The sequence below is a fragment of the Puntigrus tetrazona genome, chromosome 16 (genome assembly GCF_018831695.1).
Source record: "Puntigrus tetrazona isolate hp1 chromosome 16, ASM1883169v1, whole genome shotgun sequence".
Classification (NCBI taxonomy): domain Eukaryota; kingdom Metazoa; phylum Chordata; class Actinopteri; order Cypriniformes; family Cyprinidae; genus Puntigrus; species Puntigrus tetrazona.
Window position 1 is genome coordinate 25,705,907 of NC_056714.1, and position 17,500 is coordinate 25,723,406.

Below are 17,500 nucleotides of genomic sequence, written 5' to 3' on the forward strand. Positions count from 1 at the left end.
TCTTTTGTTTTTGTTTTTTTACTATCTTACTATATCCACAAACTAAAATGAGAAATGTTGGCAACTAGGCCAAAAAAAAGTAAATTTTACTGATTTAAAATATATATTATTATTAGTAGTAGTAGTAGTAGTAGTAGTAGTTATTAATTTAATGTTTTTGTTTTAATATCATTTTAATTTATATATATATATATATATATATATATATATATATATATATATATATATATATATATATATATATATATATATATTTTTTTTTTTTTTTTTTTTTTAATTATTTTGTTAACTATGTAAGATTTCTTTTGGTATTAAAAAAGGCATATTTGAAATCACGTTTAGTACTCTGCATAGATGGCCATATTTTTATAAACAATTTTTTTTAATGTGCATTTTTTTAAAAATCCCGCTTTTTACTCATTGCAGTGCATCCGCTTAAACTGAAAGGAGAAATACTGGCAACCAGGTTAAACAAAACGCTCTTATTGCATGGATTTAGTTACATGGTTGTGGTTACTTTTATTTCTCTGTGACCGAAAATTTAATTCATATTCAAAATCAAGTTTAGTGCTCATACGCTCGTACGTTTTGTGCTTGCATTTTTTTCTTTTTTTTTTTTTGAGGTGCATTTTTAAGACATTCCCCCTTTTCCTCATTTCCAAGGAGGCGTGATAGCCTACGTCTGCTCCTCGAGCTCCGCCCCCAGCCCGGAGTCCTGCATGAGTGACAGCTCTAACAGCCGCTCCCCGTCGTCCTCCCCGCCTCTGCCCATTAAAGCGAGCCGTCTGACAGACCTGCCCACCGCCGCACTGCTGTCCAAACACCCACGAGGACACGCTTCTGACAAGACCCCCGCTGCCAAGAGCAGCATCACCAGTGAGTGAACGCTGAACGAGCTTGCATGTGACTCAGCTTGTCTAAAACGGTCAGGGCACGACTAACTCGCACTTGGCTTTTCCAGAGCTCAACGGGATGGTGCTGCTGTGTAAAGTGTGCGGAGACGTCGCCTCGGGCTTCCACTACGGCGTTCATGCCTGTGAAGGCTGCAAGGTGAGGAAACACTTCTCTCGGGATCGTCTTACATTTTGGGTTTGTTCCAAAACCTAGGTCATGTGCAGGTAGGGGAGCGTTTCAAGGCATCGCTTGGCAGAGGATGCAAGCCCAAAATGCAGCATTTTACTAATTTATTTGTGCGTCCAATGTATTTTTTATGCATAGCCTCAAACATTTTGGAGTTTGCATTCCAAAGTTATCTCTTTAGTCAATAGGATTTGGAACAAACCTGTAATATATTTTCATATGTCATTTCTAGTTCTATTTTAGTATAACTGAGAAACTATTACAGTTGTCACTAATACCTGAATACTATTGTTGATTTTATTAATATTTTTATTTTTGTTTTTATTTAAATTTTACTCCAAATTTGTGTCATTTTTTTGTCTTTTTTTATTTTTAGAATTTTTAAAATGTCTCACGTTTTTTATTTTAGTTATAAATCTTTCAGTACATAAGGTGAAACTAAATTAAAATGAGTAATTTTGCCTTGATAACTACCTGAAATATATTTACATTTTAGAAAATATTAACAGAAGTGTCAATGAACTATAATAACTTTATAGTTAACTTAAATAAACACGCACACACATATGTATATAATTTTTAAAGGTGAAAAAAAAAAAAAAAAATGTATACTGTATACTTGGTATACAAAATTTTTACTAATACTGGTAATTTTAAAATTACTGAAAACTAAAACTGATAAAAAAATATATATATAATAACATTTAAAAAAAAAAAAATAATAATAATATATATATATATATATATATATATATATATATATATATATATATTTATTTATTTTTTATCTTAATTTTTAAATATATATATATTATTTTTTTAATATATAAATATATAAAATAATATGAATATAATAGAATTTTGAACATTTCCTTACAGGGCTTCTTCAGAAGAAGCATCCAGCAGAATATTCAGTATAAGAAATGCTTGAAGACGGAAAGCTGCACTATCGTACGGATAAACCGCAACCGCTGCCAGCAGTGCCGCTTCAAGAAGTGTTTATCGGTCGGGATGTCCCGAGACGGTGAGATACAAGACATATGAGCTCAGGCTTTACTGATGTTGACTTTAGGACCCGCACGACTACATTTTTGTGTAGAAAAGCAGGCCACAGCTGAACTAAACGCAGTGCATCTCTCTTTTAGCCGTGCGTTTCGGACGCATCCCGGAGCGTGAGAAGCAGCGGATGCTCCTGGAGATGCAGACAGCCATGAACAACATGATGAACAACAGCCAGCTGCAGAGCATGCTTCACAGCGACTCCAGCTCGTCCTCGCCCTCGCCGCCCGATTCCCCCCGCTCCTCCTCCGATCTGTCCCGAGACTCGGAGTCGGCCGTCCCCATGGACACGGCCTCGTCCTGCTCGTCCGACAGCGGGGAGGAAGACGCGGCGAGCTCCGGACGCGGCCCGCTCGGGTACGGCTCCGTGTCTCCGGCCGGCTCCGAGACGCTCGGCAGCTGCGGTAATAAGGAGGACGAGGAGCCGCGGGAAACCTGGAGCCGCTGGAACGAGAGAAACCCGGTCGCCGAAAACAACGTGAAGACCACCGCCGGACCTTACAGGGAACACGTGACCGGGTATCACCTGACCCAGCAGTGCCGTCGAAGCCCACAAAACCTGCCTCAGCACACAAACAACATGAACGAAGTCCAGGCTGGAGCAAACAGGGGACACCTGGTTAGTGACCTTCTGCTGTTTATACATCAATATTAGCAATGCACACTTAGGATTAGTGCTGCTGTTGTTAACTAGAAATAGAGCTGAAATTAAATGAAAAAAGCTGCACTTTTGAAGTGAAAATGTTTTTTAAAACTAAAAGAAATATATGTGAAAAAAGACAAAAGCACATGACAAAAACACCAAAACTAAAATGAAGATGTTAAAGCTAATTAATAGAGAAAAATGTTTAAAATGCGACAAATAATATAGAAAATATTACCAATACTACATATTTGTTTTGCTTTCAATATTAATAATTTACTTCAATAATAATGCAACTTTAATAATTGCATTGCATGTAATCATTTATATTAACATCTTATTTTAATCTATATGATTCATTTATTGTTTAAAATGTTTGTAATTCTTTACATTATTTTATTATTATTATAAATATATTTATAGACAAATTCTCTGGCTGCATCCACCATCTCAGCTCAATTTTGTGTACTCAATTTTTGTGATTATTAAATATATATATATATATATATATATATATATATATATATATATATATATATATAAAGTATAAATAATTTAATAATTGTAAATAATTGCAATAAATTGAATAAATAATTGTATTACACTTTATGAAAATATAAATTTATGTTTTTAAATAAGTTAATAATAGTAATATAATTAATTATATAATAATATATTATTTATATATATATATTATTAATATAATTTCACTTTAAATACACACACACACACACACACATATATATATATATATATATATATATATATATATATATATATATATATACATATATATATATATATATATATATAATGTTCTCTGTAAAGAATAAATTCCATATTTAATAAGTTTGGTTTAAGCACACAAATGAAGCTGTTTTAGCTGTTACTCTGTACCTGGTGTAATCGGACTCTGCTGGTCTTCTCTCAGGTGTGTCCCATGAGCGTTTCCCCCTTCGTGGACCCCTGCAAGCCCGGTCACGAAATCTGGGAGGAGTTTTCCAAGAGCTTCATCCCTGCCGTACGAGAAGTGGTGGAATTTGCCAAGCGGATCCCGGGCTTCCAGGACCTCTCCCAACACGACCAGGTCAACCTCCTCAAGGCGGGAACCTTCGAGGTAAAGCAGCACGAGTCCCGATGCGTTTGGGACAGCGCTTGCGTCTCCCTCAGACTCCTAACGCTCTCCTCCGTTTTGCTCTGCGCAGGTGCTGATGGTGCGCTTCGTGCCGTTGTTCGATGTGAAAGAGCGGACCGTGACGTTCCAGAGCGGCAGGAAGTACAGCGTGGACCTGCTGCGCTCGATGGGCGCCGGAGAGCTGCTCAACTGCATGTTCGAGTTCAGCGAGAAGCTCACCGCCCTGCAGCTCAACGAGGAGGAGATGAGACTCTTCTCCGCCGTGGTGCTGGTGTCTGCAGGTAAGCCTTCAAAATCAAAGAAACTATGCGCTACAAGTGATAAAAGCACCAATAAAATCAAAGAAAAAAATTATAGTATACATTTAGTATATCAAAACATATTAGTACTAAAAATAACATTGCTAGGGTATAAGAGAAATGTTAGCTAGTAAGTCGTACTGTGGTCTACTGCCTATATAAGAAGCTGTCTTCTAAGGCGTCATCAAAACTGAACCAAATTAACCGATAAAAATAAATAAATAAAAATAATATATACATATATATATATATATATAACAGATCAAAACCAAACCAAATTAATAGATATAAATATATATATATATATATATATATATATATATATATATATATATATTTGGCAGCAAGTATTATAATTTTTTGTAACACATATGTTTTTATCACTTACATTACAATCCTTTTTTTATTTACTTATTGATTTTTTTTTCTCATTTATAGTATTGCATATTTTGCACATAAGTATCATAAACCAATTATTTAGAATTTATTTTTATATTTAAATATTAAACAATGTCTTTAAATTATTTATTGATATATATATATATATATATATATATATATAAACAATTATTTAATTTGTAATTTAATTATATTTAATTAAATTATAAATAATTGTATTTGTACATAATTGCATTAATATATTAGCAATTATTTTTAATAGTTTATATTATTATGTCATTATTACAAATTATTTATTTTGAATCATTGAAATTCTTATTTATTTGTAATAATATTATTTGATTACTCATACATTAATATGGCTGAATTTGGAGCTGTTTTATTTAGCTTTTTCACGTACACACGTTCATGTGCATTGTTATCAGCGTCTCCAATGGCTTCTTTTTCGTGAAGCTCATGAGTCTCTGCTTGTTTTTGTTTGCAGACCGATCGGCAATCGAGGACGTAAGCGGCGTGGAGGCCCTGCAGGAGACCCTGATCAGAGCCCTGAGGAACCTGATCATGAAGAACCACTCGAACGAAGCGGCCGTCTTCACCAAGCTGCTGCTGAAGCTGCCCGAGCTGCGTTCGCTCAACAACATGCACTCCGAGGAGCTGCTCGCCTTCAAAATCCAACCTTAACCCCCGTCTGACCGGCCCGGGGCTGTAAATTAACTCTCGAATGTATTTAACAGGCTTTTTTTTTTGTACCAATTTGTGATTGAGAGACGCGTTCGGAAGCGTTCGGGTTTTAAAACTATATTACAGATCGTTGTTATTTGCTCATCACGCACAAGCAAAGGTCGTCTGCGTTTCGCATTCGTTTGTAAAACACCAGACTCTTCCTCAGCCGCGTATCATCCTTCCATTACGTGCAATAGCTGCTAACGCATGGCTATTCGTATCCGAGCAGCTTTATGTCGTATCTTATGTACTTTTTTTCCTGAATGTATGTCTGTTGCTAGCAGCATGTTGGCGTCATTTGAACCTGTATGACAGGGGCAACGCTTTTGCACGAGGTGTTGAGGAACATAATAACACCATAATAACGGTGCCGAGTTGTAATTTATGAGTGGAGTCACTTTAAATGGCGTTTTTCTATAGACCACGTACAGAGAGGTGTTATTAGTCTTCCATTATGCAGCGGGAAACATGTATAGTGGACTTGAACAAAACTATGAAAGAGACGGAGTTTATTTATGGACGTTTGTACAGATTGCCTTATCACTTTTCGCCAGATTGACGGACGCGGGGAACATTTGTTGTTTTTCTTCTCTGTAATCATCGCGGAGCAGGGAAACGGTGTTAAAATCCCAGTTATTTTGGGACGCGCTGCTCCCGGTTTACTCTATGCATATGGAAACAGCTCGACAACACGGACATTTCTCAGCCTGCGACACGCAGGAAAAGACGTACCGCTCTCTCGTTCGGCTCTGGTGTGTCCATGTTTTTTTTGTTTCCTTATACAAAACAGTGCAGTATGTATAGTTGTGTATATCTATTTGAAATATATCATTATAAAAAAAAAAAATCAATAAATATTTACTTGTCATTTACCGGCGTGTCTTTTATTTTATTCACCGACGTGATTTTATATATATATATTTTTTTTATTATTATTATTTTTTTTTAGCCAGTACTGAAAATTGATATGCAATGATAAATAGCTCATTTACGTGTGTGTGTGGCATTATTCATTTCATTCAGCTAGGATGTTATTTTGACGTTTCAAGCTATTAACTCTATTAAGGCGGTCTGCTTGAATAATTGGATCATTAAAAAATTAGGTGCTTGATATCACCAGGTTTATTTATTATACTCAAACCGTGTAGTGCGTATTTTAAATTAGATTAAATTAAATTATTAAAATTAAATAAAATTATTTTAAATTAGTCTGAAAATTTGCATGCTGTGTACATATTTAATACGCTTTCCATGATTATTTCTAATTGAATATTTAGGAAAACATAGGTGGGGATACAATTCAGACACATAAATAATTTTTTTTATTTTGTAGATTTTTGTGCAAATATTTTGTCAATAAACTTTTCTCATTTAACATAAAATAAAAGTATTTAAATAGGTAAAACATCAAAAATAGATTTCATTTGTAAACATTACTTGTTGCATTTGTTAACATTAACCAAAAACGATGCTTACGTTGCAGCATTAATTAATTTTAATGTCCACATTTTTTGCTTTTCATTATATATATTTTTTTACTATTAACAAAAAACACATCATACAACGTTCTTGTTGAGAAGAAGTGTAATCTAAAAAAAAAAAAATTGTTTTACGTTTGATTTGTGTCCTAGAAATTCAGCAGAATATTAAATATTTCTCTCCAATGTATTTTTAATTTTTTATTTGCAGGATTGACAAAAACAATGAATGATTTTCTAGTGCTCTCGGGCTTCAGGGGCCTCATAAAGCTTATTTATGAAAACCGTCTTTGACGTGAATTATGATGATGGTGTGCATTTCATGTGCGATTTCAGGATAGTTTCTGCACAACATTTAATAGACGAGGCCCCTGCACACCGCTGAATGTGCATAAAACATAGAAAACAATGTCATTATACCACACACATCACACATAAACGCTCTTTATATTTTGTTCAATCTATTCCCACCGCTTTTGACGTGGGTAGAAGCTGTACGTTCATTCGGTCATCAAAAACGAAAGTGCTATTTTATATTGAAACTATATTTCATTCAAAGGTCTGTTTCGCGTGAATCGGTAAAAACACAGCAAGGGAAATCACACGCGGTAAAGTGCACGGAGTCAAACGAGGTAAATCGTCGTGTGCGAGCCCCCGGCTATCGTTGCAATCTAATATACTCCAGACAGCAGCACGTGTGGTTCATACGCACGTAATCAGCTTATGATTCATAATGTGATTATTGTCAGGTTGACCTGAGAGGCTGTCGCCGGGGCAGACGCGAGCGCCGCTGGAGGGGGGCCGGGTCACGGGGATTGAGTTCGTCTGGTTCCCGCTCCCGAATCCACGTCACTTCTGCCGTTCACACAGACAGAGTCAACGAGAGCGGAAGAAATCCGGCGGAAAACAGCTTGAATCCTCTTTACCTGCCGGGAGCCGCGCTGTAATAGCCTTTCTCCTCCAGCACGTCCTCCACCATACTCTGAAACATTACATTATATCACATACTTCAGAAAATATTACACTCGACGCATTTCTGTTGCACTGAATTTGACCAATAAAAACGAACAATTTAACATTCATCATTTTCCTTTTTTTATGCATATTTATTTAAATGATAATCAAGTTTTTTTTTTATTGATTTGAAAGAATTACAAATACAGCAATAAAGACTAATTATAACAATATATATAATATAATAATAATAATTGCTATTATTATTAATAGCAACATTAACAACAAGTCAAAGTTAGAAATAATGTTTAATAAAAACAGTACATTTAGGAGTAACATTTCAGAATTCTTATTTTTTAAAAACATGATACAGAAAGACATATTTTAACATTTTTGCCTTTAAAATAAAAAACAGTATTATTTTTCCTAGATTTACATTTACACTGACTTTAGCTAAGAGGAGTAGCAGATTAATTAAATAATATTTCCTATGATTTTAATTTAACAAAAATATTTTTTAATGAATTTAAAGAATTTTAATGTTTCAAATCAGGCACGTTTTCTTGGCCATTACTACTGAAACGATAATTAACTTTCTTTTGTCCTCAATACCATTTTTTATTGTTTTGGGTTTTTTTGTTTTGTTCATAAATAATAAAGCAACACGTCAGTAAGTATCTCCTGATTAATTGCTCATGCTGGTTGTTGAAATGACGCGAAACGGTATTAAAACGATTCACGCATTCATTCGTGAAAGTTCAAAATGTACCGCACAACAAAAGGGAAAATTAATTATCCCACCTGCATGTCCTCATAGGTGAGTCCATCTTGAAGACTGGTGTAACCTGATTCCCCTGCAAAACAATTTAGGCAAAATCAGGAGAGCTTTAAAATGAAACCAAGGAGAAAACTGTACAGTACGGAGTTAGACCTCCGCGGGTTTCTGCAGTGGATGGCTCTGAACTCAGAGACTGAATCATGGACCACCACTCTCTGCTGGCTGAAGACATCTCCACCAGCTCCTGGCTTCCTTGAAGAACCTGAAAGGGTTCAAACCAAAAGGTCTTTTTCAACTCAAAGCACCCCCACTGACGTTCACGGTAATGAATCTTTTCCACCATTAGCCTGGCATACGGTATAGCAGGCACATCCATATTTAAAAATATTACAAAAAACAACATTCGATGCATTTTATGGCTCAGTCATTATTAAGATAAAGCACAGAGCTCAAATGCAAATAGAAAATACGGCTCAATCTGATTCACAGGCTCAAAATGAGCAAAAGTATGCGGTGCATGCTGATTCGTATGAACAAAAATGAAGATTTGGATTCGGTGACGCACAAAAACAGATCGGCGTTGCGTTTGAACAGAGGAAGTACCTTATTGAGCTCCACCTTCAGATTGTACGGATCGCTTCCGTACGTGAAAAGAGGCTTCTTGAAGCGCTCGACGGCCCGCTGCTTCAAGCTGTTTTGTGGAGCAGGAGGGAGCTAATAAGAGAAAATATGAATATTAGAGAGACCGAAACATGCGGGGAAAAATGACTAGAGCCTAAATTACCTGAGTTATGAATATAATCTTATGCAGAAGTTCGAGAAGCCTTTGGTTGGGATCGTCGATCTGTCGAACTTTTCTCTGAGATAAATAAATTCCCGCCGATGCTGTGAACGTGTGACAAACACGAGTGAAACAAAAGAAATTAAGCATTGGGTGTTTAACCCTTAAGCGTGAGGACACAGGTACTTAAAAGTATCAAAATAGTCGTATTAAATAATCGTATTTGCGCACGTTAAGTTTTTTTTTTTTTACCTGGCCGTGCTTTCGCTTTTTGGCAATCCGCGCCGCTAAATGCAAGACAGAGAGATTTATACCGCTTTTTTTATTATTTATAAATAACATTTCGTCATGAGAGCCGTTCCTGTAATAAGCTCACCTGAGCGTGTTCAGCTCATCGGGAGATTTTAAAGCGACATTCCCAGGCGTTTCTACGCATTAAGAATGGAAAAAAATGAATCTTACTGGAGCAAATAAAGCATTTTGAGCACATACATGACTGCTGGAACTTTAAAAGAGATCATGCTGTGAATAAATAAAATCTTTCCCTAGAAACATACCACCTCAGCACGCAAGAGGGCGCTAGAGTTTTACTTCTTATATTAAACCAGACGCGTTATTATTAGCTACTACAGTATTTTTACATTTACAAGTATAGGTATAATTTGCACTGCATTCTCAGTGTGCTCTAACACAGTTCACATACAGCAATAATTAAAGGCATCCGCATTAAAATGCATCTGTAGAATATATTTAGAGGTAAAGTCTGTCACCTTGACTTGGATTTTGTTCTGAAATCGATGCAGAAGTTTCCGATCTCTGAGTTGCATCCCGGGTTGCATCTTGTTCTTCGAGGATGGCACTCTGAATCAAAAACATCATTATCAGCCGACAGACAGGTTATAATGATGACGAAATGTCGTTTTCGGATCTAACCGGCTGCATCGGGCCCCACATCCTGGTCCTGTTGCTCTCCAGGAAGTACTTCTGCGCTCTCTTCCTGTCTCGTTCTGCCCTTTTCTCCAGTGAATTATAGGAGGCGCAGAGATTGTCCACAAACTTCATCATTACATCTGAAATCCCGGAGCTGACCTCGATGATGTCCGGACGCTCGTCTGCGTTTGGAGTCAAGCACCTGCCAAAAGACAAAGGGAACGCGTGCTGTGAAGGTGCTACATCTTCTGAAAACAAATAAACTAACCTGAAAAATCTATTTAGTGTACTGTTGATGCACGCCAGAAAATACAGGAAGCAACAGGACCGCATTTCCCATGATTCTCAGTGGCAGAAGGCATATAAAATACAGCCAAAGCATCAATTACAGAGCTAATACTCATCCTTTTCACTTAAGGTTGTTAGAAAATACAGAAATAATTGTGAAAATAACCACCTTTTTTATTGTTATTCTATAAAAGTTTGTTTTTGCTTACCGAAGCTGAATTTATTAATGTAAAAAAATAACACTGTAAATTTATAATCACAATTTAAAATAAATGTTTTTATTTTAATATGTTAATATATTTTTAATATGCATGTAATATATCACAGAATTATTTCTATTGCAAATAATTATTTTTAATTTCTACTCTATCCTGTTCCACAAAAATATTAAGTCACAAAACCATTTTCAACACTGATGATAATAAAAACTATGTTTTTGTTTGTATGAGTGTGTGGTATATACGTGTGTATATTTAATATGTATAAGTAAATAACACACGTGCATGTATATGTCACAAAAATGTTGATTTATATAAGACTTATATATAAAATAAATTACATTAATATAAATATATACATAAATATAAATATATATACATATAAATATATATATATATATATATATATATATATATATATTTTCTATATATATATTTATATATATATATATATATATATATATATATATATATATATATATATATATATATATATATATATAAATATATATATATATATATATATATATATATATATATATATATATATATATATGCCATTAATCGTTTGACAGCACTAATAAAAACATTATTACCAATTAAGCACCAATAATAATTGGTAACTCAGCTTAAAATCAGCCTATTAGTATGAAGAGTAAATCAATGATGTTGAAAATCCAGCTTTGAAACACACATACGCATTCACATACAAAAGACTTTTAAACTGCAACATTATTTCACGATATCACTGCTTTTACTGTATTTTTGATGAAAAATCAAGCCTTGGTGGACAAAAGAGGCTCTATATATGTAAACGGCGAGTGGGAATCATACCATTTAATCATGTGAGTCACTCTCTCAGAGAAGGCTTTGTCTTGTACTGGCTCATAGACCGCTTCCACAATCTAAACACACGAGCAAGATCAGATCAAACCAACCTAACAAGCATTATAAAGGGAGACAAATGCATGATTTAAAGTGCCCCTTTTATTGATTTTTGACAACGAGCACAATTCCTCACCACTAGGTGCTGCCTCTGGAGCATTAAAAGCTCACAAACACTGCTTTGCGTAAAATCGACCAATCAGCACGGATACCATTCATGCAAAGGAGGGGTATGGAGAAATTAACCAATTAACGAATCGTTAGGGAGACACTGAACAAAAGAAAAGGTAAAAATAACTGCATATTATAAGAAAGTGAAAGTGTTTTTGTCTTGTCGCTCAAAACGTGATCCTTTCGTAACCCGTGATAGGGAAGACGTCTTTTGAAATCTGAATGATTCTGAGTGTTTCTTCAGTATGGGCTAGACCCGTCACCTTGGTAGCGAGCGAGAGCATGTTTGCGCTGTAGAACGGAGGCGTGAGGGTGACCATCTGATAGAGGATGCAGCCCGCGGCCCAAACGTCTGCCTTCTCGCCGTACGGCTCGTTCTTCACGATCTCTGGACTGACACGCAAAAAAAACAGAACTCCTCAACGCCCTCAAACTCCAACACACGTTCACCTGGTTGTATTTGAGAAGTACACACCAGCAGTACAGTATCGTCCCGACCACTGACGTCAGCTTACTGTTCTCCTGTTTCTGTTTCGCAAGACCAAAGTCAGCTGGGAAAAGATTAGATTGGTTATTATCACGTTAGCAATGTGAAGCAGCGTGCCTAAAACCCCTCTAGATATACATGGTAACTCACTAATAGTGACTTTATCTCTCTCTCCGAGCATGATGTTATTGGGTGTGAGATCTCGGTGGACGATCCGTTTCTCCTTGTGCAAGTATCTCAGAGCCAGACAGATCTGTGGAGGTTTCAGTATGAACTCCTTTCGCTTTTATTTCGTATTTTTCTTCGTTCTGTTCAAGGTTGGAGCTCCTCACCTGTATGAAAATGTTCCAGACTCTCTCCTCGGTGAACGTCTGCCGCTTTTCTTTGAGAGAGCTGAAATGCTCAGCCAGAGGAGCTCCTTCTATGAGCTCCATCACGATATAGAGCTTATCAGCTGAGACAAAGACGATAAATTATAGATTTATTCACATGGGATCCAAAAGTATGAGAATGCAATGAAAATCTGGGATAAACCAAATGATAAAACATTCACATTTTTTGTTCATTTCTAAACATCTGAATTTGACTCTAATTCATTATTCGTTGGGGAAACATTTATAATAAATGTAGGAAGCAATTAAACCAAAGCATTTTCACAGGTTTTTGGACCCCAGTGTGCTTAAATACAACTTAAATGTTCATTATATACGCATTTCATTAAATATTGATATTGTATATAATATAATCTAGATATAAATATAGGAGTACATACCTTCTAAAAATGTTTTGAAGTATTTTACAATGTTCGGATGAGACATCTGAAAGGAATTAACAATTATTTCAGTGTGAGACTTTCAGGGTCTTAAAAATGCAAAAATATGACTTTGGATTGCTTATTTTAACTGTGACATTCATTTCCTAGCTTAACACATTTTTAATGACCACAGTTATGTACAAATGCAGTAATGAACACCATACGCCATGTAATTATTTACAAATGCTTTTACCTAAATACGGACATTTTTACATAATGAGATTTATTTATTCATTGAGCACTACGGCAATGAAAATGTGCTTATCTGGCATGCAAGCAAGATTTATTATTCTTTACGTAAAGTGTTTTTTTAATTATTATTAATATCATTTTAGGCTGAAATTTCAGGTTTCTTGGGATTTAGCAAAATGTTTTTTCGTGACTCCACATACTCACCTGCTCTTTAATGATGGTCAGCTCAGACACAATCTTCTCCGCGCTGCTGTCTCTGGATCGCTTGTCTTTGCCAAAGGCCGGATTGTGAAAGTTCACCTCCTTCAGCGCCAGAATGTTCTGTCCGCTCTGCTTACGGACCTTTGAGTCGGAGCACAAAAGGCGGCGAGGGCCTCAATTAAACTATCAACCAACACAGCGCAAGTAAACAGGGGGGAAAAAAAGGCTCACCTTAAAGACGCTGCCAAATGCGCCGCTGCCCAGATGGTCCAAAACCGCATAACCATTGATCACTCTCAGAGGAGGTCGGTTCTGGTTCACCGTCTCCATGCTTTCCCTGAGAACATCCAATTCCTCCTCCTACAGAAAAGATAAACGGATGAAAACAGATAAACAGGTTGCAGAGAGAGGGCTTTGACCTTTGTCTCTAGCTAGTTTAGTGCTAGAGCTTCAATGTAAAGTGGGAGATGCAGCAAGAAAGATCAGCACTATCTTACCGATAAGACGGCCATTTTCTCCTGCAACGGCTCATATGCGGTAATGTCTCTTACGTAGTGCCCGACATCTATAAACATCTCAAACAACTCTGGAGGAAATAGTCTGGAACAAGCAAAAAATTTGCACCAACATTATTTCAATTAGATACATCCAAAAAAATAAAGACAAAAAAAAAAAAAAAAAAAGCATCCACGCCATTTTATTCAGATACCAACCAACCAATAAAGAAATAAATAAATACCCCCGAAATAAAAAAAACACCTAGATCATACAAATAAAATAATAATGACTGAAAAATGCAATGCATTTCTGTAAAATAAATCAATTAAATAAAATACCTTTTAAAGTGATGTCTATTGCGTTCCATGCTAAAAAGGAAACGTAGGGCCCTGAAAGCATAACACTTCAGAAAACAGTGAAATTATTATGCGATAAATACAGTATATTTCATACGAAACCTGCTTGAGACGGTAAGTCACTTTTGACGTACCTGTAAGGATTTTGCCTGAGGATCTTGAAGGTTTTGTGGCAAAATCAGTTTGCCAATTATGTACACACCATTCTCCTGAAACAGAATCGTAGCATGCGGACTGTATAAAGACGGGAAAAATGCCAATTGATGTTTCTGATCGAAGAGGAGCAGGTGACAGAGAGAAGTGACTACCTGGACCACGTTATGTGCTGTTGTGTCGTCCAAAACAAGCTCAGTGATCGCTGCACAGCATGCTGGGAACAGGGACAGGAGTTTGATTAATTGTGTTTTTATTTTAATGCAAGACGATGTCAAAAAAAAAGTCAGCTCAAACGTTATATGTATATCATAAATAATGACGCATGTAAATAATAATATGCATATCACACACATAAATCACAAAATAAATCATAAAGTACAAATACACAAATGCACAAAGGAGTGAAAATAATACCGCCAAAAAACGAAACAAACTAAATAAATAAATGCATAAATTATGAACGAATTGGTAATACTTTACAATAAATAGTTAACATTATTTAACTCATTGAGCAAACCATGAACAATACATTTATTGCAGTATTCATTCATCTTTATTAAAAACACACAGTTGTTCATTGTTCACCCGTAAGCAGTTACAAATCTGTATGAATTTCTCTGTTCACAAAGGAAGATATTTTAGGAGAAAAAATGCTATGGCAGTCAACGTTTACCCAAAACAGGTTTGAATTAAAATATTTGTTGAATTTAAAACTATTGTTAACGAATGAATCTTATTGTAAACACCGAATTAATGATACATAAATAAAAATGCATCTCACAGAGAACCATCAAAAAATGTTTTTAAAAAGGAAAAATACAGCAAAAGGTAATATAATAATTTTTTTTTGGGTCATCCCACATTTGAGGTTTGGTCTTGATAGAAAAATAACTAATCATTAACAGTAAATTAACAAAATAAATATTTGTAATAAATGAGAAAAAACTTTTAAAAACTATTGTATTATATATTTTTCTAATTTCCTAAGTTTACAATTAGTAATTTCAATTAGACAGATAGATATATGACTATATTTTATAACTTTTAATATAGCCTATGATCTATTAAGCCCTGTATCATTATGATTAATCATGAATTCCTTCATTCTATAAAATGTGGAATCCTCTGCTTTCTTTTGTTGAAACCATACCTGTATTATAGAATTTTTTTAATTTTTTTGATTGACTTTATTATTATTTTTACTTTATTTTAAATTATTATTTTTTTTGTATAAGTGTATACATTTTTTTGTTGTTATTGTTGTTCAAAAAAAATGTGTGTATGTATACATATATTTCAGTAATAAAAAAAAAAATCATGAATTCCTGTATTTTCCTGTGCATCCTCACCTGCCTGCAGATTGATGGTGTTCTCGGCCGTCTCTTGGGGGCTCGCCTCCGCTGGCACGTGCTGTCTGTGTATCCTGCCCGCTGCGTTGGCGCTGGAAAGAGTTTCTATCGTGGAGTGGTCGGACACGTACACTCGTTCTCTGAAAACAAAAGTTTCGCATGACTTAAAAGTGCACGTAAAGCTCTGAAAACCTGCCCGGACGGCACTGAGACACTCACCCGTGTAAGATGCGCAGCAGCTGTTGCACGCCGCCCCACGCCCGGATCTCAGCGCTGGTGTCGGGATCCTGACACAGCTGCACCAGAACCCACACGGAGCTCCACAGCAGCTTCACGTGCTCCGAGTGAAGGAGACTGAGCAGCACCGGCAGCCCGTCACACTGACGCACCTGATCCCTGACACACTGCACCGAGCACAGCAACCGCAGCAGCTCCGCGCTCAACCTGAGGCATCATCACAAATAATATCCAAATCAATTCGGATTTGAAGGAGAAGTGACTCTAGAGGCACCAGTGCATCGCATGAAAATTGCAAGTAGTGAGTCAAACTAATTGTGATGTGCATCCAATATAAAAGTTTTTGATTACATAATATATGTGTGTGTACTGGAAATATTTATTATGTGTATATAAATACACATATGCATGTATATATAAAGAAATTACATTTATATATTATATATAATATAAAAACTGTAGTATAGTGTATGAACTGAAAACTGAAGTGTATGAACTGAACTGTACTGTATATATATATATATATATATATATATATATATATATATATATATATACACACACACACACACACACACACACTAGTACAGTATATATTGAAAAATATTTACATGTATTTAAAATTATAATATATATATATATATATATATATATATATATATATATATATAAATAAATAAATAAAAGACACATACACAATATACACACATATATCATGCAATATTGGTTTGACAGTACTAATATATACACATAAACACAATATTTTCAAAATATGCTGTATGCGTTTGAATTTATAGACAATATACATAAGAATATATACAGTACACACTTATTTAAACCATTTTTTTTTTTGGTGATGCAATTAAATTGCAATTAATCGTTGGACAGTAATAATCGCAATATATATTTCCAAGCAACCTGATTGACATAATACCGGCAAGCAACAAACTGTTCTGAAAAATATATAAAATCAAAATGTCTTCACTGTGACGTTTGATCCAGCCAATCCTTCTCTGCTCAATAAAATCATTCTTTAACAGTTTTTTTTTTACCTACCCCAACCTTTTGAGTGGCAGTGTATGAAATCACTAACGCTCTAAGGTGTTGCACGGTCTGCAAAGTAACAGCAACTAATAGTGATCTCTCACTGCAACTTAAAATATTAGAATTTTCATTTAATCTCTGAAAAAAGTTTACGAGTATACATCTTCCCATATTTCCAGTTACACTGTTAACAAATGCACCATATCCAGAGGCTAAAAAACGAGCGGTATGTACAAAAGCACACAGACCGCAAAAGATATTAACAAGACATCAAACGAGCCTTGTCTCTACTTACCTTTTCGAAAACACGTCATACTCTTGTAAAAAAACTAGAAGATTCTCCAC

General features: G+C 35.3%; 2 protein-coding genes and 1 long non-coding RNA gene across 9 annotated transcripts in view; 1 reads left to right on the forward strand and 2 right to left on the reverse strand.

Moving 5' to 3' along the window:
• LOC122361130 overlaps positions 1–3,803 on the reverse strand; it is a 44,991-nt gene extending 41,188 nt beyond the window's left edge. For both annotated transcript variants that reach the window (XR_006252865.1, XR_006252862.1), the window contains exon 1: positions 3,680–3,803. This is a non-coding gene — a long non-coding RNA (uncharacterized LOC122361130). The remainder of the gene's footprint in view (positions 1–3,679) is intronic.
• nr1d2a (nuclear receptor subfamily 1, group D, member 2a) overlaps positions 1–6,210 on the forward strand; it is an 8,254-nt gene extending 2,044 nt beyond the window's left edge. For 3 of the 5 annotated variants that reach the window (XM_043262095.1, XM_043262092.1, XM_043262094.1), the window contains 7 exons: positions 664–876; positions 962–1,050; positions 1,960–2,104; positions 2,226–2,758; positions 3,714–3,899; positions 3,988–4,198; positions 5,100–6,210. In XM_043262095.1, coding sequence (XP_043118030.1) covers positions 664–876; positions 962–1,050; positions 1,960–2,104; positions 2,226–2,758; positions 3,714–3,899; positions 3,988–4,198; positions 5,100–5,296 — 1,574 coding nt within the window. In that variant the 3' untranslated portion in view covers positions 5,297–6,210. The remainder of the gene's footprint in view (positions 1–663; positions 877–961; positions 1,051–1,959; positions 2,105–2,225; positions 2,759–3,713; positions 3,900–3,987; positions 4,199–5,099) is intronic. The other 2 variants (XM_043262096.1, XM_043262093.1) reach the window with 1 other exon arrangement.
• A 794-nt stretch (positions 6,211–7,004) lies between these two features.
• The window catches only part of nek10 (NIMA-related kinase 10), a 15,755-nt gene continuing 5,259 nt past the window's right edge, over positions 7,005–17,500 (reverse strand). The window contains exons 11-35 of one of the 2 annotated variants that reach the window (XM_043262091.1): positions 17,451–17,500; positions 16,094–16,318; positions 15,875–16,014; positions 14,678–14,739; positions 14,504–14,578; positions 14,352–14,416; positions 14,013–14,115; positions 13,747–13,875; positions 13,519–13,656; positions 13,081–13,126; positions 12,641–12,762; positions 12,459–12,561; positions 12,297–12,372; positions 12,085–12,214; positions 11,600–11,670; positions 10,263–10,461; positions 10,100–10,190; positions 9,706–9,757; positions 9,582–9,616; positions 9,333–9,433; positions 9,152–9,262; positions 8,702–8,810; positions 8,572–8,624; positions 7,743–7,798; positions 7,005–7,671 (exon numbers count right to left, since the gene is read on the reverse strand). The exon at positions 17,451–17,500 is cut by the window's right edge and continues 37 nt beyond it. In XM_043262091.1, coding sequence (XP_043118026.1) covers positions 7,623–7,671; positions 7,743–7,798; positions 8,572–8,624; positions 8,702–8,810; positions 9,152–9,262; positions 9,333–9,433; positions 9,582–9,616; positions 9,706–9,757; positions 10,100–10,190; positions 10,263–10,461; positions 11,600–11,670; positions 12,085–12,214; positions 12,297–12,372; positions 12,459–12,561; positions 12,641–12,762; positions 13,081–13,126; positions 13,519–13,656; positions 13,747–13,875; positions 14,013–14,115; positions 14,352–14,416; positions 14,504–14,578; positions 14,678–14,739; positions 15,875–16,014; positions 16,094–16,318; positions 17,451–17,500 — 2,391 coding nt within the window. In that variant the 3' untranslated portion in view covers positions 7,005–7,622. Of the gene's footprint in view, positions 7,672–7,742; positions 7,799–8,571; positions 8,625–8,701; positions 8,811–9,151; positions 9,263–9,332; positions 9,434–9,581; positions 9,617–9,705; positions 9,758–10,099; positions 10,191–10,262; positions 10,462–11,599; positions 11,671–12,084; positions 12,215–12,296; positions 12,373–12,458; positions 12,562–12,640; positions 12,763–13,080; positions 13,127–13,518; positions 13,657–13,746; positions 13,876–14,012; positions 14,116–14,351; positions 14,417–14,503; positions 14,740–15,874; positions 16,015–16,093; positions 16,319–17,450 lie in introns of both variants that reach the window. The other variant, XM_043262090.1, reaches the window with a different exon arrangement.